General features: G+C 46.7%; 1 protein-coding gene across 1 annotated transcript; it reads left to right on the plus strand.

Annotated features, from left to right (window-relative positions):
- The first annotated feature begins 345 nt into the window (after nt 1-345).
- LOC144103580 (uncharacterized) lies at nt 346-20414 on the plus strand. Its single transcript, XM_077636258.1, has 9 exons — nt 346-445; nt 5488-5706; nt 7952-8301; nt 9153-9281; nt 10831-11071; nt 13109-13288; nt 15449-15613; nt 18091-18386; nt 20186-20414. Exons 1-9 carry the CDS (start codon nt 419-421, stop codon nt 20412-20414), a joined length of 1836 nt encoding a protein of 611 aa, XP_077492384.1. The 5' UTR covers nt 346-418.
- Nucleotides 20415-21691: the final 1277 nt, after the last annotated feature.

A 21691-nucleotide genomic window follows, 5' to 3' on the forward strand; every position in this document is an offset into this window, starting at 1 on the left:
TATTTTGCCTTTACTGAGTACAGGTGAATAGCAATATCTGCCTCGCGATTCTTGGCCGATCCCCCAGTGTGGGTATTTGCCATCTTTGGAAAGGCTAACAACAACAACAACCACTCCACTCCTTGTTCATGAGTGCGTTTGTTACCGCAATGCACCCAGGCCAATCCCCCGCCGTGGTTATGTGCCATTAGGCCTGAGGACGACATCATCATCATCATCATCCCCACCACCACCATCATCATCATCATCCTGATTTGAGGTTCGTGGACGCACGATCCCGCTACCACGGGGGTGCAAAACGAAGTAGAAGAATACCGGCATTGAGCAACTGTGTGTAGCCTCCCAACCGCGCTGGAAATTTGTCGCCTTCTGAAACGACTGCGAATTTATCCGTGCTGTCCAACACATCTCCGCAGTCATGATCGAGGCCTACGCTGCTGCAACGGTGAGCCTTTTCCGTGAATGAAGGGTGACAGTCATTTTAAGGCAGCACTCGGGAATGCCGAGAAGCTGAGGCTGCACGCTACCGGATTGTGACGGCATTTGTTGTTGTTGTTACCCTCACACAAAGACACATGCCCACACAGGGGGATTGGCCAAGAACTGTGGAGCACACTACATTGAAAGTACAGTTGTTTGTTTACATTTCCTCCGTCGATGCGAAATTGGCGGGTAGTTTACGCTCTCATTTTTTCGGGGTAGTGTTCTGGCAAGGGAATACGACAAGCATCGAACTAAGCGGAACTTTGGTGCTCCGGGAGAAACTATTAAACCTTACGAAGTGTGTGCGGTTTTGACAAACATCTGAATATCTTCAAGCAATACCTTAAGCGCTTTCTATCACTCACAACCAATCTCTTTCATACCGATGACAGGTTCGAGAAAATGAAATATATTAGGATGCCTGAAGTCATTCGGGAAGTCACTTGACGAGAGGCAGGTGATTTCAACCTCAGGCATTTCCTAAAGCTGCGTACTTTCCTTAATACCTAAATAGTTTCGTGTAGATTTATGCAAAAGTGTAATCTCGTCCGACCACGGCTATTGCAAAATTCTGAAAATAACCCCACCCCTCTCCTATTTCGCGATGATGCAGATGCAGTAAAAGACACACCGAGAGTGCTTTTGTGGGTCCAGTTATTTTGTAACTGGGAGGGCTTCCTTTACGCTGCTCAGGTTGACCTCATATAATGCACCAATTAGGTAACCGACAGGAATGAAAGCTAGTCTATTCCAGCAAACTTCAAATTGATAACAATCCTTAAATTTTAAATCACAAACCTCTTTTTTTCTTGCGCTTAACGAACTCTGTAAGCATAGGAGCTAATGTATTCTGCTGGCAAAACAATATTCAGAAGGTGGTATTTGAAATTCTGACAGCAATAATCAACTTTAGGGCTGCAGGTGACCTGCAGTGAGCACTGGAAGCGTCCCACGGACGTTATTCATTGTTTTCGACAGTTGGACAGGTCATGTTTCTTCCTGCAACTGGTTTGAAGTCCCGTATATCCGTGCTGAATCCAAATGCACTTACAGCTAATAACTAATTTCCATAGGTTGTTAGCGCTGGCAGTTAATGTTAGCTTAAAAAATCATTAGTTAACTCGTGCTGCTTGCATGTTCCTAACTTTACCCGACCATCTCGTACAGTTTATAATTTGGTGGCTAACTGTATTAATCAGCGGAGATGATGGCCTAAGTGAATGATCGAAGTCTGCCGATCCACAACACAGGAACCATAAACTGAAGGCGCCAATTTTTCTACAAGGTATTGTGCAGAATTTAGAGCGTGTGTGTTCTGAATTCTAAACGGTAGTTTTATTTCAGCTGAAATGAACAAAGTCAGTTTGAGCTGCGGGGCATACTGCAGTTAGAATGCTTAAGTGGTGGTCCTTTATGTGAGTCAGTAAGTGAGATTGAATGATGACTGTAACAGAGCGAGTGAGTGAGAGAGTGATTATTGAGAGTCTGAACAGAGAAGAGGGAAGCACATGCTACAGCAACGAAGGCTGCGTTGAAGTACTGAGGCTAGGAAGTAGCTTTGGAGGCGGTGAATGCGGCTGGCTTTCCAGGCGGTAAGCCCTTCTTTAACAGGCGGATCTAAATGGTTTTTGTTCACGATATTAGGTAATAGTAGGTTCTCTTTTGTTGCGTGCCCCTTATACACGGCGTAAGAAATAGCTGCTTCTTACACCGTGGCCTTATACCACGTCTCAAAGGAGTCCATTGATCAGGATACCATCAAAACGTATTTTATTAGCTCAACTCGGTGCCGCCCATCTAGCTTGTCAAAACTTCTATTTGGTACTAGCTTTCTGCTGCAATATGGTATGCTGTGTGCTGACGCTGTGTGCACTAGCGCTCCTGATCCCCTCTGGTGTTTTAATTTCCTGTTTACTAGTGCCGCACTTTCCGCACGATGGCGTTGCATACTAGACAGACTGAATTACATCACTATACAGATGGCGCAATGTGGAGATAACCCACTCTTTGCCAAAACAAGTCAGTTTTTGCCTTCACGCATAGCTGAGAGCTTAAAGGGACACTGAGGAGAAACTGAAGTTGGCTTGTATCGGTAGAATACCAGCTCCTGATCACAAAAACGCCGCTCTTACTGAAAACAAAGCTCTTGTAAGGTAGAAAATAGCAAGAACCGAAATACAGGTATCGCCACCACAGGCCATTCTCGCAAGTAGAAGCGTGGTGACGCCATAGGACAAGAGACGCCATCTTGGAGTAATTTTCCATCCTACATGGGATCGCGAATCTCTGAGGCTGACAAAGATAGGTTGCGCAGGTCAATATTGAAGTAAGTTTTGTTTTAAAACCAATAGTGCACTTTTATCACACGAGGAAGGCAGACAAAGGACAACCTGAATGTTGGAAGCAAAGGAAACCGATGCTTGGCGGCGCCACAGGCGGCCAGGATAGTTTCGATTTTTTATGGCGCTCCGCGTCTACGAGCTTTGCGTGCCCCGTGGTTTTGTTTTTGACGCGCCTCGATTTACAAGCGCCGAACAGCAGAGGAACTCCAAGTGCCGCTTCAAGTGCTAGTTAACCTTTGAAGGAGCCTGTTAAGGCTTGTCAGATGATCGCTACGGTGGATGAAAAGCTATGATGGCACGATGGTCGGTGATCGTACAAGGCAGCACTTGTGTATTCGCACGCTCGCCCGGCGAAACATTCCCAGCTGTGCCAGTCAACTTCAAACTACTTAACGGAAATCGTTTATTAGGGACGGGAGACAAGGTACAAGGCAGTTCAGAAAAATTACTGATGGCCTAGCTCTGTTAGGCCAGGATATACCTAGCGAAAGCACGGAGATTTCTGCATCAGAAGAGTGCATTCACTAGATGCGCCTTTATTGACGGCTGTACTGCCTTGAGCTGCAGTGGCGGAGTGGTAGCGTCTCCGTCTCAATCGCCAAAGGCCCTGGTTCGATTCCGAACCTCGGCACAGGACCTCTTTTCTTTTTTTCAGTGAGTGGGCGGGCGGTTTCAGTGGCTCCCATGGATGCCGCCGCCGAATACGTTGGTTAGCGGTTAAGCGCAAGCTCTTTAAAGGCGCGTTTATGCTGCGGCGAGACGCGCTCGCGCGCTGCACGGCGGAGTCACGTCGGTTAAAGCGAGACCCCCTATGCTCCAACTGCGCTAGACCGCCGACGCGTTCGGCGGCTTCGGCGCACCCTGACCGCACCGGCGGGGAGACTTGGAGCATGTCTCTATTTCGCGCCGAGTGCGCCAGCCGCCGCCAGCCCGGCCAGACATTTGGCTCCTCAGCGACGTGCGCGTTGTATTCAATAGCTGCGGCAGTTGGGCGGAGCTGTTCTTTTCGTGCTCGGCTAATTTAATCCATTCACAGTACATATCTGAAGGTACATGCAATTGGGCGAGAGAGCCCGATCCAGTGGACACGTTGGATCTAGCGGAAGCCGTTGAAGCGTCGTGCGCCGGCTTTAGTTTCAAGCCGCCGACTTTAATCGCGACCGCCCTTGAGCACCCATTTGTTTTTTGTGGCAAAAAATAAATAACTTGGCCCATGCAACCGTGGGAGACCTCGACGCTGCCTGCTGCGCCGTGCAACCGCTCCGTTCAAGGAATCACAATCCGTTGGCCCCAAAGCCCCGGCCAGCCTCCGATGGGCGCAACGCACCCCTCGCGACACCCCTCACTGGGGTTATGATATTTAGTTTGCAACGGCTGCTCTCTGAGGAAGGGGGAAACCACCCGCCGGCGCCTAACCTAACCGTGCTCCCTCGAAAGCATCGCACGCTATGTGGGGCTGAGGTCGCTGAAATGCAGGCCAGAGTTTTTGCGAGAACTACGTCGTCGGGTTCGGGAACGGGATCCATCGTAACACTGGCAAGACGCCGGTGAAAACGTAAACGAAGCGAAGGTGGCGACCCCCGATAGATGCCTTCAACGTGCGGCGGCGGTAGCTTTCATTTCGGCAGCTGCTAGACCGCACCGCTAGCAGCCAGAAATCACGGAGTCTCCGTTTACGTCATGTTTCACGTCACTCCGTTCTGTGTCGTCATAAGAGTTCTCGAGTTTGAATCGGAGCGGCGGGAAAAAATTTTTCAACTTCGAATCCTAATTTATTTGAAATAAATGCATCTTTCGCTCCCGGACAAGCGGCAACAAAGCCATGAAATGGCGACCTATCAAATATTGATAACAAAAAAAATTGAGAGGGTTCTCCTCAGTGTCTCTTTAATTTGTTTTTATGGCATGTGGGACTCTGAGGAGGGTATTCACTGGTTTATACCAAGTGTTTCAGGGAACATTAAAAAATTTTCAAAAATAGGCTTCTTTGGGTAAAAATGTGGCTCTTGCGGCATAGTATTGCAAGTGTTGGTGGACACCGGAAAACTGGTGAATCGTCTTAAATAGTAAGCTGGTTAACTAATTTTTAATAATTTACTTTTTAACTAGTAGAGATAGGCGCCTAGTTGCCGTTAGAGATTTGTAGCCGCGGTCATTGGAATGGCCATATCAGTTTTTAGAATTTAGAAACCGCGTTTACCCTTGACGCTGCGGCTCAACAGAATTCTGGTTTATGACTAGTTACGTGCCCTAGAAAGGTTGCTTTTGCCTGCATGCTTTCGAAAGCGCATATACTTTGACACGGTGTAGCCAAATTTTGTTGAGCCACAACGCCGAAGGTAACTGCGTTTACTAAATTCTAAAAACTGATATGGCTATTACTAACGGCCGGCTATCAATCTCTAATTGCCATTAGGCGCCTAACTCTAACAGTTAAAAGTTAATTATTAGAATTACTTAACCAGCTTACTCCTTAAAACGATTCGCCGGTTTTCGGGTGTCCGCTAAGAGTGGTAATACAATCCTGCAAAAGCCATATACTTATGAAAATTTTAGAAGTGTTCCCTGAAACACTTGGTATAATCTGCATTTTCCGTGCAAGACACAGCGCTTCGAAAAAGTAACAGCAGAGTTAAGTAAAAAATTGCTCTCCCCTGCTTAGGCTGCTGACAGCGTGGCGTCCGCGAGTGTGAGCAAGGAAGGCAAGCAACATCTCGTGCACATAGGATGCGCTGTCATCGTGATCTTGGCGATCGTCGACTGTGTGCTGTTCTACCTCTACATCTCGGCACCTCCGCTGCCAACTAATGTACGCAAGGCCGAGAAGCTTCGAAAAAATGCAGGCCGAGACTACGACTACAGTGAAAAGGACCCGCCTCTGGTGAGAGAGAGAGATAAAACTTAATAGGCTTCTTTTGAAGCGACAGCTTAACAACTAGAAGTGTTGGGCTGAGATCGCCGTGCGTTGCTGATGACCTTAAGGCTCGGCCAAGGTCAAACCTTCAGTTTATAACTTTTAATAACCGGTGGACGGTTGGTGGTCAGACCAGTGGTCAAGCATTCGGACAGATCAAGGGTGAAGGTCATTTCAAATCAGGTCAAGGTCAAGTCGGGGGTGCCAAGGTCGCGTGATCGACTTTGGGCTCACCGAGGAGCCTAAACGCGGCGTTTTAGGGCGTTACGTCACGCCATCTTTAACCTACTGCATGACGGATGGAGCGCCGGCGCCTAGGAATAAGTCGACATGTGGTGTTCACGTGCTAGGCCGTGACGTCACGGCCTCCTTAGCTGGGTACATAAAGGAAGTAGCACCGGCGCGCCTGGCACGAAGTGTACCCGTGGTGTTCACCTGCTAGGCCGTGATGTCAGGGTCTGCAGCAGCGGCGCGCCCACGCACGAATTCCACATGTGCTGTTCACGTGCTACTTCACAATGGTTTAGCCTGGAAAATACGAAAAAAAACGCTCAACGAACAACACAACAAGACTTTGCCAGGCGAAACCGTCGTGAAGCTACCGCTTCTCACTCGGTTTAACTAATGCTAAAGCCCGTTTTTTTTTTATTGTAGTACGAGCCAGGAGGATGGACGTGTCATTTACGTCCCCGCTGAAAATACAGCGTTTTGCGCGCCGCACACGGCCGCAGCCGAGACCATGCGACTAGAAGAAACTCTAGACATGCCTACGAGGGCGTGTCACACATCGACGCGTCTGTCACGTGTTCTCTGCCTGCTCACCACTTTTACACGTGGGCAGCGAAAGCAGTACGTGACACCATGCTCGCTGGTAGGCGTGACTACAGCTCTCTCTGGCCGACGATTTGGCTTCCGAAAGTGTGCGGCCACAAAATTACTTCCACTTTGGCGGCGACAAGAATGGCATCTTAGAAATTCTAAAACCATATATGGATATTACTTAAGGTGGATATTGCTACAAGCCTTAAATTAAATAAAGCCATAAAGCCTAACAGTAATAGCTAAATAACGATCTAATGAATATTATTAGTCAACCAGCGTCGACATCGCTGACAATGTTATGCCAAAAATCGTTCTTTTAAATTCAGAAAAAATATTAAAATATTGCTGGCAGCCTTAGGTGAAACATCCCGCATGTGGAAGTTAAAAGATGAATGGAATGGGTGGCTTGTGTGCACAATTTTGTGCGTACTGAGTTTCAAAGCATTCTAGTGAATTTTTGCAGTTGCGTGCCTTGTTTGCCAAGACGATTGGCCATTTTTAGTCATTTTATCGGTTATAACGAACTACTTTCCTTTAGTTATCACAATTCACTGAAGGCTGTCACTTCACGGCTTCCAATCAACAAGTTCTTAACGCCGGTCACATTGTGCGGCTCTCATGAACCGATTAGTTTATCACCCATGTTTAGATGAAATCGCTTTCAAGGACGGGGAAATGCCAAATAGACTTTTCTGGGGCCAGGTGAGCGGTCCACAATATTAGATAAATTATGGGAAATGATTGCGTCCCGAGTAAATCTTCTTTTTATGTCGTCATTCCGACCGCTCGAAAAGCACGCCTAGAACACCTTGGAAAGCCTTGTGAGAAAAATATTTCTCTTAGTGATGAATACTATACGGCGGAACGATATTCTATTATGAATATTAAAATGAACGCTCTTACAGAGTAGACAGCTACTCTTACAGTGTCTTTTCTGCAGGCTGTTCGGTTACGAGGAGTGGATATTGATGACGCGTAGTACGCCGGATGGAGTGCAACATGTGAACTTCTAATTTCTCTTTGATAATATCTACCTTTCACTTAAGGTTTAAACGCATGTGTATAGCTAGCATCATTGCCGTGATGCACGCCAGATGAAAGCTATGTTATGTGAACACATCTTCATAGGGCGCACACATGAAGGCTAGTGGCGCAATGCATTGTGGGTGAGTGTGCAATTCGCAATGCTGGGAAGCAGACAACATCTGACAGTGACCATGGCGTATGGAGTGGTTATGTGGTGCAAGATCCCGGGGAGCTCGTCTTGTACGGGCTCCTGATCACAATATTTGTTGAAGTGGAAGTGTACAGCACATGTAGAGATGAAGATTGCTTGGTTCGACAATAGGGAAGTTTAAGCATTGTGACGGGCCTGGCCCCTGCACCCCAGGAGGACTTCCCAGACCCCACTGGATCCAACAAGGGCCGCCAGAATAGCGCCGGCCGGTTCTGTTCCACCTCAGCTTGCGCTTGGCTGAACTCGTACCTGGGAGAGGATGTCCCCGACGCCGAGGAGCCCTGCGACGACTTTTACGCGCATGTGTGCACCCAGCGCCCTCACTCGGTCTACGCGGACGGCCTCGCCAGGCTCATGGTGGCCGTGAAAGACGTGCTCCTGGACGCGGAGGATGCCGTCGCTGGGGGACACCACAGTCGACCGTTCTGGCGAGAGCACGCTGCCGTGCTTCAGCGCTGCCTTGACGGCGGACAGTCCATGCTCAGCGCCGTCGACGTTGCCAGGCAAGCCGCGTCGTTTTTATAGAAGCGCCTGTGTTGCGTCAAGACGAGAATGCATTTCAAATGCTGGAGCTACGTACTTAGCTACCACGAGCGCTATATGTATGGGAGGTGCAAAAAGCAACTTCCCCGTGAAGTTTGCTTTCCTGCATGCCAAGCCATATTCTAGACTTTTCTCCATCGCAATGTGCCCGCTGTTCTCGAGAATGGAACACGAAAGTTACCGAAAGCGGGAAGACGCAATAGTCACCGGTGGGCTGTGACCGCCTCTCTTGAGTCCCATTCCAGATGTAGCCGCCGCGGTGGCTCAGAGGTCATGGCGCTCGCTGCTGACCGGAAAGGCGTGGGTTCAATCCTAGCCGCGGCGGTTGAATTTCGATGGACTCGAAATTCTAGAAGCCCTTGTACTGTGTGATGTCATTGCACGTTAAAGAACCCCACGTGGTCGAAATTTCCGGAGCCCTCCACTACGGCGTCCCTCATAGCCGGAGTCGCTTTGGGACGTTAAATTTCCACAAACCAAACTAAACCAAATTATTCCAGGTGCGTGAAATGTTCTGCAAATACAGGTTAGATGAACTGAGTGGAACTGCGGTGCTGCTTTTTCAGGATATTTTTTTTTAAATTAAGTGAGCGCGAAACGGCGCAAAAGGCGAATGAGATTAGGGGCAGCTAGCGCAAATAAAATGCAATAATCAAGCAAATTACTGTCAGCATAAACAGCAAGCAAGCACAAACACAGCGTTAATGATACAGCTTCCTGCACGCAAGTGACACAGGGTTTCACAAACTGAATTTAGTACACGAAGCGCAAAGAACTGGTTTGAGAGCGGGACGAATTTCCTTACTTCCAGCCGCTGCGAGGATCCCTTGCCGCAGGACTGCCCACCCAAGATGCCTGAAGCACCAACGATTGCATCAAACGAATTCTTCCGAGCGAATCCCAATGCTACCGTAGACGACTTCGCTGAGTTTATAAAAAGGTGAGAGCTCCCATTCTCACGTCGTAAACAAGGACGCACGTGCAAGTCAACCATCCAGATTTTTTTTGGTCGAGTCTAGTCACGTAAATATAGGCAAGAGTGTATTTTGAAACAGTTTGTTTCCTTTAGTTTGACTTGCTTCTTGTCTATTTGCGCTTGGTCCCATTTGATCTATGCTGCGTGCGACGACGCTCAACTGCCACGTTCCTTATTAAATCTTTTAATACTTGATTCAGGAAGAAAATGGTTTCATACTCACCAATAAGCAAGTTAGCACACTAGGGGACATTCTGTGCTCTAAGTTCCTTCAACGACGACCAATCAAAAATGCACAACACGTTTCGCAGTCTATAGACCTAAATACATAGCGATTCGCGGACTTACTGTGAGTGATTTCTCCCCCAAAACACCCACCAGATCACATGAAAAGATCAAAGGCACATTTATTCGTGTATGACTGCAACCGCAATGTCCGCGGACAGCGCTTGACGCTCGAAGAAGGAGATCTTGTAAAGGCCTTCAAAGGCAGTCAGGAAGACAGCGAAATGAATTTCCAAAATGAACTCTGTATTGGCGTGAATGTCCACGGGACACACCGCCGATGGACCTGCAGCTCTCGAACCGCGAAGAGTGGGAGGTTGCGCAGCCCGAAGACCCAATTTCGTGCCGTGAGCCGGTCTTTGGAAGCCGCCGAGGGCCAAGGGCTCCTGGACACATTATGCGACCAGCAGTGAAGCAGGGAAAGAAGAAAAGAGCAATGGAGACCCCACTCGATCGATGAAAGAGCGCCTTGGAATGAATTTTGACGAAAATAAAGTTTTTACCACCACCGCCGGGGTGACCGGCGCCCACAAAAAACTGAATGATTGGGCGGCGGCGTAGAAACAAGCGTGCTTGGCTGTCGTCGAACAGAATGCCTGCCACACTCTGCCGCTTTTAATATAAATCTCGCAAGGAACCATCGATATAAAGCGCCAAAGCAACTACAACGATCTGGAAGAAAATGTAATCAGCCGCTCGGGGTGCTGCGATCGTTCGAGACAAGTCTCGTAGCATCTCGTGTCACAAACAAAATGATAAAGCTGAGTGCCAGCGGCTTTGAGCGTAAATAAACAAACAGTACAAATATTACTGGCAATCTGGCAATATGTATAGCAAACAGCCCCCCCCCCCCCCCATAAGTCCTGTTCTGGCAAACTATCTCTTCTGCACAACCGAACGTTTGGTACAGCCTGCCTACGTTTACCGTCCACTGGAATCAGTTCGTTTACCTAAACGGAGCATCATTCATCGGTGCTCTGAAATAAATTCCCCGCCCATGACCTTTTGCATTTCTCGGTTTTCGATTTTAGAGGAAACAGCGCAAGATGTGCAGTTCCCTAACCTGCGCTCGTCTTTCATGTTTCTGTAACGCTTTCCTGACAATTTCGCTTATACGAGATCTTTGCGTTATAACTTGCCCGGAGGTAATCCAGCTTATCAGTGCGCTTTTTTTTTTGTTCATTTGTGACATTCTAACACCAGACTTCTTGGTCCTGCTTTATTGCAGAGTGGTCACCCAGGCGGTTCCCAGAGACGGCAAAGACAGCGTGAGAGACGACGTCGCAGATCGAGATGCCGGATCGAGTCCCTCCCCACTTCCTAAGAAATGGGTGCAGTGGACCTGCGGATGGGTGTCGCTAGCAGCACGCTGCCACCTGTCGGTTTCTACGAAACGCAGCATGGAAAAGCTTCTTGCGTACCAGCGTGTCTGGAAGGCCATCTACTTTGCACCCTTTTTGGGCCGACAGGTAATGTTGCTCACATCTGGCTAAGTCAGTTGGAACGTGGGGTAAAAATGTTTAAAGAGAAAGCTTTGTCTTCCCGCCAAGTAGTTGACAAGAATAGTATGCAGAGGTGTATTCAACAACTTCTCTTCTTTTGTGGTTTTTCTTTTTTAGGGAGCTCCAAAAATAGTGAAGTCAGAGTGAGTTTTGTGAAAGGACGCCACCTAGGCCTTGCTGTTTAGCTTTCGTCGACATCGTGTTGTAAACCGCATGATATACACCTTTTAAACAATCTCCAAGTGCCACTGTCTTGGGCTAGCGGCGCGCCGTCCTATAGAACCACATTTCAGGCTTTCATGTAAGATTATAGAACTGTCACTTGAGCAAAATGTCGACGGCGACCGTACGGCTTTGTTCCGCTCTGATGACGTTGTCAATCACCTCTCCCAGCGGAGAAATCCCATTTACTGAAAGGATGTGACGCCAACAGCCCGGCAGTGACGTTCCCAGAGCCAAAGCCGCCTTCTGCCAGGAACTACCGTTGACAGGTGGGGGATGGCAGGTGAAATATGCGCAGGTTGAGCAACCTGTGTTTCACAGGCCCCACTAGTCGCTCCCGGGAGATGCATCAACTGCATCGAGTGCTATTCCCTTGCCGGCACATAATGGAATGAAGTATTCCTGAGTACCTGATTAGTTGGCAGGCAGTGACGTCACGAGAGTTGATAAATCTAATTGAATGGAGGGACCCGATGTCACCAGACAGGCAATGACATCACCAGGTTGTAAAATTCTTATTGGCTGGAGAGTAGTGACGTCGCCAGAGCCCCCATTTGCCAACCATGGCAGATGGCAGGTTGTGTAGTGTAAGATGGTGTACGGGAGGAGCTCGCAAAGCGCAACCTGAGTTCAATGAACCTCGTCAGTCAAGTCCAACAAATGCATCAACAGCTTTGAATGTTATCGTATTGGCAATTCTTAATGAAAATGAGTGTAAAAAGCTCGAGTATACCAGGATTTTCTCTCTTCACACTAACCTGCAGTCAACTAAATTTGTCTTAAGATGATATCTGCTGCATCAATCTGTTTCACACATTCTAACAATTTGCGTATTGTCTTCCGATTTCAATGAAGCGTTCATTTGTTTGTCCACACTCATCCCCTCTATTCATTACATTTCAGTCGTTTCATTCTGATTATCAGCAGAAGCGCTTATCTACCTGATTTACCAGTCCTTGAAATACAGATGCCTGAATACGTGGAATAGATATGGGAATACAACTGTACGTCTGCTTTTGTGCTGCTTGTTGTGCCCGTGGAAAATATGTATGTGGGCAGCAGTTGTGCAATGGCATTGCCGTAAATAACGACGCAACGCATAGATTAATGCAAAAGCTTCCAATTTTACCGATATATACAAACGGCGGCCCCCTCTGCTAGTACAAGTCCCTCGCTAAAAATTTGCGGTGTCCCAGGTCTTTTACCGTGACATTTCACTTTTAGCAGTGGCTTTAAATAGCAATACGCGGAGCATTATGTCATGATGAATTAGACGCCGTGTCGCTTAGACCATATGTAGCTTCTAACATGAGACCACACATGCCATAAGATACCAATCTTCACTACTTATCATCTCAGTCTCGACTTTAGGTCATGCAGGTTGTTGAAGTTTTCTTTTTGAAGTTGATTTGATTAATTTGGAATAGTTCATCGTAATTAAATACAAAGCGAACAAGGGAGGGCGAAGCCTCAGGGTGCTTTTGAGCGGTTCGTTTGGGCGGATAGAGTGGTTTATTGTATTTGTTTGCCTTTCATGGCTGCCTTCGACTTTCAACAGATCGCTTCATCCACATCATATGAACAAGCACATCAGATGCTTTGTTAAGTCAATACGTCAATATGGCTGTTTTGTTTTTGATTACGTGCTTTTTCTCTAAAATTTGTCTTTCAGATTTCTAGCAGGTGAGTTACTGAGTTCTTCAGGACTGCTGATGTGCAGAAGAATCTGCTTAGTATGTACAGAACGAGTGAAGAAGCCAGTTGCCCTTTGCGTACTCGCAGGCCGAGCCCCTGCTTGGGCTCGTGTACCGAGGTCCTCCTGCTGCTCGTCTGCAGGCGTGCCTGAGCATCATGCTGGATGCGTTCGAAGACGAGACGCTCGCCGCAGCCGTAGAGGTGCTGGCTGGTGCCGTCGACGACCTTGACAGCTTGCTCTTGAAGCTCGGACGCGACACACGCCTGGTGCTTGATAGTTTTTCTCTTCCAAGCCATGCATTCTGAACAGCCAGAAGAGCTGGGGACCACTGACTTTAAAGAAAACCTGGGCGACCATGAGTCGGTAGTTTATTTTAGAAATACTCATCGCCAAGAAGAAAAGAGGACTCCAGTCGACCTGAATATATTAAGACCGTTCAATTGTTAAAGTTAGCAGCGTGAACAGTGACTGGACTCTACCAGTAACTATTTGTTTTGGTAAGGAAAAGATTCGACCTGAAGAACTGCCCTCATTGAATCAGTATAGACACCTAACTTTTCGTTGCGTGTTTTCTTGTTTGTAATGATGCATAAGGCATTATTATACATTGACTACCATCTGGTATTCTCCTAGGGCCGCTAAATAATTTGTAATCTAAGTTTTTTCCCGTCCTGGTTCTATTTAAAAAGCCGAATGAGGACTGTGACTGAAAGTATTGTTATAGGTCACGCGACACATGAAAAAAACTGCATTGTAATCGCTGCTTCCGCATTCCTTGTCATTCCGGCTCTTGAGGGAAGCTGGCTTCAGCACTGCAGTGAATTAAACCGATGAAACAGAGGTTATATCGACGTTTTGCCATGCCTCACGTGACATAAAACCACTTTTTGACGTCATAGCCATCGTTCGGCTGACTATTATAAACTATTCAGCGGTGATAGGTTAATACCACATGGAAATTCATGTGTAGGAGTACCTTCCACATCATCATTGTAGAGTAGAAAACATGCCACCAAAATTAGATATCTATACTCATTTAACACAGTGAGAGAAAGATGTTGTACAATGTTCGGTTAGAAGCCCTCCCCAACCTTGATTGTCTACCGGTTTCAGAAGCAGCAGATACAGAGGATAATTAAAGGAGAGCAAATATATACGTAAATTAGTGAAAATATTCGCTGTTGCAACGGGTCTTCAATACGTTCTGACAAGGTGGCTGCGCCGCAGCCACTTTGACTGTGTCCATTTAAACAACGTGCGCGAAACATTTTGTGGAAATGAATTTGTGGGCCATGTCAGATGACTGTACATATGTGTAGTGAATTTTTCCTCATTTGAGCATTCTTAGAATTTCAGTTTATATTACCCTTTCATGGTAGATTTCCCCAGATGGCATTGCCTGTCAAATGCTTTGCTTCGCTCGCCTAGACGAAAATTCTCCGCGCAGCCGACTGCAGTTTTTCGCCGATTCCGGAAAATTCAAGCAATTTTCGATGTTTAAATGATTGAAAAATGCAGACTATTATAAGCTACCCTACGGTCTGTCCTTGAGTCCAAACAGGCAAGTAGTTTTCGCGGGAGATTATTTTACAAACCTGAGAGATAAATACAAAACACCCTGTGTACGTCTGCTCTCTGTCTGCGGTCTCGGTAATGCGCTGGAACACTGCCCCACCTTCCGAGTTACGCTTCTATCCACTTTTGCGAAATAGTTTATGTCCTAACAACGCAGTCTAGAATATGCGGTAGTAGAATTACACCAGCTTTCAGGCTGCGCTAGTCCCTTCGGTTGCTCCTACGGTTAGATTGTAACTGTCGATCGAGGCGAGAGAATTAACCGGAAGCACGTGCATGAAATTACTGCGAAAGCGCTTCCGTCGAAAAAACCATTCGTGCATGCCACACCTCCGGACAAAAAAATGCTTTGCACCGTTATTTGCATGAAACCAATGGAAAACCATGAAGAACTGAAGCTTGAGGCACCATTCTATAACGCGGGCTAGGAGCGGTAAGAATGAAAAGTATCCTTCTCTAGTATAACCTAATCAAATATTGGAGTAACATTTGTCACATATGAGGTCCAGAGCCGGAGCCCTTCACTACGGCGTCCTTCACAGCCTGAGTCACTTTGGGGTGTTAAACCTCCAAAACACAAAAACCCAGTTACAGAAGTAGATAAGATTTTAAGACTAGAAGAGATATTTACCGGCCAAAATAAATGCAATGGTACTTGAAAATCTTTTACTCCATTTATTTATAATTCTAAACGAAGCGTATGGTTATGCTTGAAACCCTTTTTCCAAAAAAAATCTGAGCTTAAGTTTACAGTATGAATTGGTTAACGTGTTTCTGATTTAATTATCTACGGCCGAGGGTTTTCTCTTTAACTTTTTGCTATTGTCATTGCCTTGTTCAATACCGTGCAGGTAATGCGGAAATTCTTTCGCTTCACGACTGCCCAAGCTGACACGGACGCCGAGTACCTGGCCTTTCCCCGCGACGTCTTGTCAGGGGTGAAAGACGACACGGTCACGGCTCTGCTAAGCCCCAGCGACAGCGCAGCAGTCAACACCACGATATTCTCCTCACAGGTGGGCACACTGTCTAGGCTTATACTAAGTCTTTAGGCAATGAGATGGAGGGTAGGGGGGGGGGGGGGCTGTCGCTTTCTAACGGTAGATATTTTCTTAGTGCGACCTCATGGTTACTAAAGTTCTTGTTTTGAAACGTTTACCGCACGTTGCCCGCTTTACTTTAGGGCTGTATCTGGAAACATTGTCACTATGCAGCAGTTTCGTGGTGCATAGGTATGATAAAACAAACTGAGGTTTCTTGTATCACAGACGTGTGTGATAGTGTACCTAGCGAGAGATGCACCTTCTGCATAACAATTAAAAGCTCTTACGCGCGATAAAGTGCCTTCAGTTTTGTCAGATATTATCGCTGAGAAGACACGAAGCGTGCAACACTGACGGTTAAGCTCGAAATGTTTCGATGAACTGCTGGTTTTACAAGTCATGGTTGTGATATCCAGGCGGTGCTCTGACAAATGTCCATGGCCTTTCGGGCCTAGATTTACATTTAGTTGCTAAAAACTGTTAATAGATACAATGACGATCGATGTGTATCGACTTCTATTCGTCGGTGTATTCCCCGAGATAAGCAGTGGCGATCTCTCTGCACTGTTCCTACTGCCTCGTGGCATGGGCAACAGCAGAAGGTTAGAGGTGATACCCTCACCTCTGCTTAATGAAGTATGGCTAACACTTTTTAGTGTAACAGGTATCTCAGCAGGTGGCGCGAATGGGCTTGCCACATGCGAAGATGGAGGTGCCATGGGAATACTCTTCGTGCATTTTGCACTGTGACGAACCCATGGTGTAAGATATATTTAGCCGTTGAACGTCATTGCTTGCCAAAGTGGAGAGCACGCAGAGGTATTGCTTATAGCACGTGCGCCGACCGTAGCTACGCGGGGGGCGCTGCGGCGTTCGATGCACTTACGATGCAGCAGTTGCGGGTCGATGGTTTCAGCCAAGAGGCAAGCCCAGCTTTAGGTGGCATTGGAAGCTTTGTTTATCTCTGTCTTCTGCTGCCAGAATGGAGCACAACATAAGAACGTTAGGTTCTTTGCTTCTACAGTGCGGTTGGCACTGTGCACGAAAAACGTCTAACTAGGCTTTCGTGCCGCGGTTTGGTACCACCTATGGTCATCATTGCGCAAACTCCCGTAATGGTGCATGGTCGACGCGACCTATCCGCCTGGCGGCTGCAATGTGTTGGTGGTAGTTGCGGCACACCTGCGAAGTCCAGCCTGGTCCAGAGCCCGAATCGACGTGGTTATTTGTAATACATACTTTGTACCCAACTGCAGCTTGGGGTAGGAGACTTCCGCGGATTGAGTTCGGTTTTTAATGCACCTGTATCTTTCTGTGTCAGTACTAGACAGCATTATCTGTCTAGTACTCACCCTTGGGGCGGAAAGGTTAAGGAAAAGGTAAAAGGTATGAACTTCAGCTGCTAACAGCGTAGCGGGATATGGAAAAGAAAACGATAAGCGTGACGTTGAGAAAGGCAGCGGCACGAGTTTCTCTAGAAACAAATACGAGATAATAGTGTTCTTGTTATAAATAAAGAAGAAATTAGCATGAGGCGGACACGTAATGCCAAGCAAAGATAATAGATGGTCCTTAAGGGTAACGGAGTGGATTTCAAGAAATGGCGCGTAGCGAGGGGCAGCAGAATGTCAGGTGGGCAGATGAGATTAGGAGTTATTAAACTTGGCACCAGCGTAAGTGGAAGTCAAGACACCGAAGAGGCACACGGGACCAGCGATTGTCCCGTGTGCCTCTTTTGTGTCTTGTCTTCTACTTACGCTGGTGTAAAGTTTAATAATGAGTCACCAACCGGCTACTGATCCGGAGTACCCGGGTTCGAACCTGACCGCGGCGGCCGCGTTTCAGTGGAGGCGAAACGCAAAGGCGGCCGTGAGCTGTGCGATGTCGGTGCACGTTAAAGATCCCCACGTGGTCGCAATTATTCCGGAGCCCTCCACTACGGCACCTCATTCTTCCTTTCTTTTTTCAGTTTCTCCTTTATCGCTCTCCTTTATCGCTTCCCTTACGGCGCTGTTCAGGTGTCCGCCGCGATGTGAGACAGATACAGCGCCATTTCGTTTCCCCAAAAATCAATTTTTTTCAGTATTTAACTCACCCAGCTTTATGCATTACTTGAGATTTGGAAGTCTGCGAGGTTAAGGCGGCCGCAGCTGGCACAGGACAGGATCAACCAGATGCATATGGGAAGCGTTTGTCTCGAGGTAGCTGTAGTAGTTTGTTGTTGATGATGTTTATATAGTGAGACGCCAATAATGCTTTATTGAAATGTTGTTATAAATTATTACTTTGGCCATTAATTGTTGTTTTCCAACTGCAATGTATTTGTGCAGCCACAGCGCAAATAAAGCAAGACCCAATTGATCCTTAGACAGCAGGAGTTGTCCACATAGCAGAACTTTGACCACGCCCAGGAGTAGTGGGTTTTAACTGTACTACAAAATGCCATGCAGGCCCGCGTCGTATACAAGGGCCGGCAGCGTCGACTGCTGGTCGCACCTGGCCTCCTCGGCCTGCTGGTGAACGTCTCGTCTAGTATGGGAGCCGTGCTGGTCCCCGCTATAGCGGCGCCTATTCTGCGAGCCATGCTCACGGATAAATGGCTCGAGGAGGCGCAGACAATGTCGCCCGATGGACTCGTGAGCGGCGTGGCACAATGTCTGGCCACTCGGCTGAACATGAGCGAGGCCATGAGCACGGCGACTGCTGCCGAGTCCGTTGTCCTGGAGCCGTTGATGCAGCTGTACAGGTAACACTCTGCTTCATGTGTGGAGTAAGACAACGAGTGCGCGATCCACAGAAAAGTGAAGATGAATGAAATCATTTTTTAAGGTGTGTGCCTAACTTGAACATAAGGTAGCTCAATAAATCTAATAAAAGGTATTGAAGAAGGTAAATGTGGCTGAAAGGCAGCAGGTGTCTGTTTTTGAACAAAAAGTGCGGCAGTGACTCGTTGAAATGTTCAATTTCGTCTGCGAGAAAAACTGCCCATAAAGCGAGTCTTAATTAAGAATCACAAAAAAATGAGGAAAAAATTTGTTATATAGGCCTGCTTCCGTACTCCATGGTCGGCAGTGAAAACAAAATTGACGAAATCTGGGTGGCCGCAATATTTTAAATATTGCGTGGCAGTATCGATTTTCCTGCATTCAACAGGTGCGGTAAAGTAGCTGAAATCGAAACTAACCGGAATTTCCTAGCCCTGGTTGAACTATGCAAGTTGAACAAATTTCTGCTTTCTCTCGAATCTTGTTTCACAATTTAGGCGCAGAATTTAAAAACAATGCTCGTTTTACTATCTGTAACTTTAAACTTTTGCTAGAGTACTGTTTTTTGTATTAATCCCTGATTGAGATTAACCAGCGCCAAAATGCAGTTTTCTATTGCCACGCAGTGCGCGTGATCAGATATTGCATGGCGGCACTTGGGGCCATGAAATCTTCAAGAAATACTTGTCTTACAAAACAAAAAGGCCATTCGCTACATTGCCAATGTTCCATTCCTGTATACACTCGACGCAAATGCTACTTCCGTCATTGAAAATCATCAGAGCAAATATCATATACGATTTTCGTATTTTGCGTTCTTTCTTCTTTCCTAGACTACAGAGCAGAAGATTTTTTTGTACAAACCACAAGTCTTACATTCCAAAAAAATTAAAAAATCCTTACACCTACTTGTAGTACTGACGTATGGCAACTTCAAATTTCCGCACAAACTACAAATTTCAGTCATTAAAGCACAACCCCACATAAATATAATTCAGCATCAATACGTCGAGCTAATTTCATTTACACAGCTTCAATAATCTTTCTGATAATACTGAAAACTAAGCTTGTTATGTGTTTCGCAAAACTACGCAAACTTATCATTGTACAGTGTCTGCTATTATCCATCCTTCCATTTTTCCTGTTAACTATTGTTGTAATTATGTCGTACTGCCTTGTAGAGATTTTCTGGGCCATGTCAAGCTGTGATTTACAACTTTTAGCCCGGATATCCTTCCAAACATCTGATAAAATAAATTCAATGAACCCTCGTTTTTTTTTTCATTTCATTTCATGTTCTATTGGCTGCTGCAGGCGCTTAAGTAGTCCGTTGAGGGCAACGTCCCGACACGCCCATGGTGCTATTTACATGCTTAAAGACATCCCACGCCTCTGATGGACTGGTCGACCGGCATCGACGTCAACGAATGAGTCAATACGACGACACGTGTCACAGGTCCGGAATATATCAGTGCTGGCTTTATCTCGGGAAAGAAACTGTGTGGAGGCAGGACGATAAATTCGCGGAGGATGGTGCCTGCGCTTCAGGCTGACTGCATGCGGCGGCAGTGAGGTTTGTAGTGTAGATGTCTCGACTACAGCCAGCCGTGAATTTTATGTGGTACTTTCTTCCTCCTACTTAGTTGCTTTAATCATGATTCATGACTCGGGAAGTGATTTAAATACAAAGTAAAGCATTACAAAAATGCATACATGATGTCCGTTCAACTAGCTCAACATATACGGAGAAAGCAGAAAATTGTTCTTTTCCCACTCGCAGAAAAAGACTGGCCGACTCGGAGGGAACCGGCACCCTGCTGCATTCCAGCTACACCAACGGTCAACTCTTCTTCGTCATCTGGGCGCTCGGACACTGCGGCGAAGAGGGTGGCTCGGCCCTGGTCAATTCCGTGGCTAGGAATTCCGATCGTTTTTCCAGGGCATTCCAGTGCACGCCGGACGCTGCCATGTTCGCCCTGGAAAGGTGTCCGCTGAACGCTGCAGTGTGACTATACGTTGGAGTACTACAAACGTCGATCTTGCGTTCGGTCTCTTCCGTTGTTTTCGCAGAGTACAAAACGAAATGCTTACAGCTGTTGTCACGGCTCTGTTTGTTTGAATCGCAAGTCAATCCTTACGTCAAAAATGAATGCAGCGTGGGGCGTAAACATATGCTCACCTTTCAAACTAGCATTCCCAAATTTTCTTGGGCCCTGTGTTGCACTACCTTGCGGTTTTGTTTAAAACTTTTAAAAGAGGTAGCACATGGCCATCATCTGCTGCGTATTAATGGCGCCACTACACTGGATTCGGTATTGTTTTCTCAATGCTACCCTCTAATCACCTAATGCAGGAGAAGCGGTGTTGAATTCATCTGTTTTCAACATTTTGTAGATTTTATTCTCGCACAATTTTAGCTGGCAATTAAGTGCTCGAACTCCAAACCTCTCTGAGAGTGGCGTCGATGATACGAGCATTCAGACAATGGTCAGGCTTGATGACGTACCCTATTGACCTTACTATTTGTTAGATCTTCTTCGCTAACGCACGCTGAAGCTCCTCGCAAATATTGCATTTTTTCTAGACTGTTGGGCACGTCAGTAAGCGGCAAATAAAATTAAAGGCAGGCCTCATGATTGGTGCTAATTCACGGTGGTGCTGCTGTCGGAATTGGCTGAGCTCTACGCTGTTACCAGAACCACAGAGAATGTCGACATTGGTAGAAGTCATCTTGATTTCTTTTTTTGCCTGTGCTAGTCACTTAATTTGTCGCACTGCTCCTAGGAATCATGTGCGCGAAGCCAAGCATGGCGAAGCAGTCAACGTACAAACTGTTCCGAGAGTCAAGTGACTCATCTATGTGGATTCGTCAAAGAGGTGGAGCTGCCCACCAAAGCAAAACTTTTTTGTTTGAAAACCGCAGCTAATAATACGATTAGAACGCACTCTAGTCCATCGAACAGAGTTAGCATCGTTGAGCAGCGTATTGGTGTTGTGGATGTATTTTGTGCATGTCGGAACGTTTTAGAGCCAGAAACTATTCACGTAGTGCCACTTGTGGCGTCATGAGCGGCACCACTGTTCTGTAGGTTCTGCTACTTCTCTTAGCAGACAAGCGTGGTGAAAAAAAGCGCAGGAAACGCATCTCAGACCGCTTCTCTGTAGGTCCAGCAGAGTTCGTTTTCAGGCAGAGGCTTTCTTTTCTTCAATTCAACTTTTGGTGCTGTGCAGATATTTATAGACAAGTCAGGGCTTTAGGACCTCTAAGATATTTTGATTCATGACA

This window comes from Amblyomma americanum, chromosome 9, assembly GCF_052857255.1.
Source record: "Amblyomma americanum isolate KBUSLIRL-KWMA chromosome 9, ASM5285725v1, whole genome shotgun sequence".
Classification (NCBI taxonomy): Eukaryota; Metazoa; Arthropoda; class Arachnida; order Ixodida; family Ixodidae; genus Amblyomma; species Amblyomma americanum.

Excerpts from the sequence above, each read along its gene's own strand:
- LOC144103580 (XM_077636258.1), top strand. The coding sequence starts at position 419 with ATGATCGAGGCCTACGCTGCTGCAACG. Across the intron at positions 9,282-10,830 it reads TTCGCTGAGTTTATAAAAAG|AGTGGTCACCCAGGCGGTTC; the intron begins GTGAGAGCTCCC and ends GCTTTATTGCAG. Across the intron at positions 13,289-15,448 it reads TCGGACGCGACACACGCCTG|GTAATGCGGAAATTCTTTCG; the intron begins GTGCTTGATAGT and ends AATACCGTGCAG.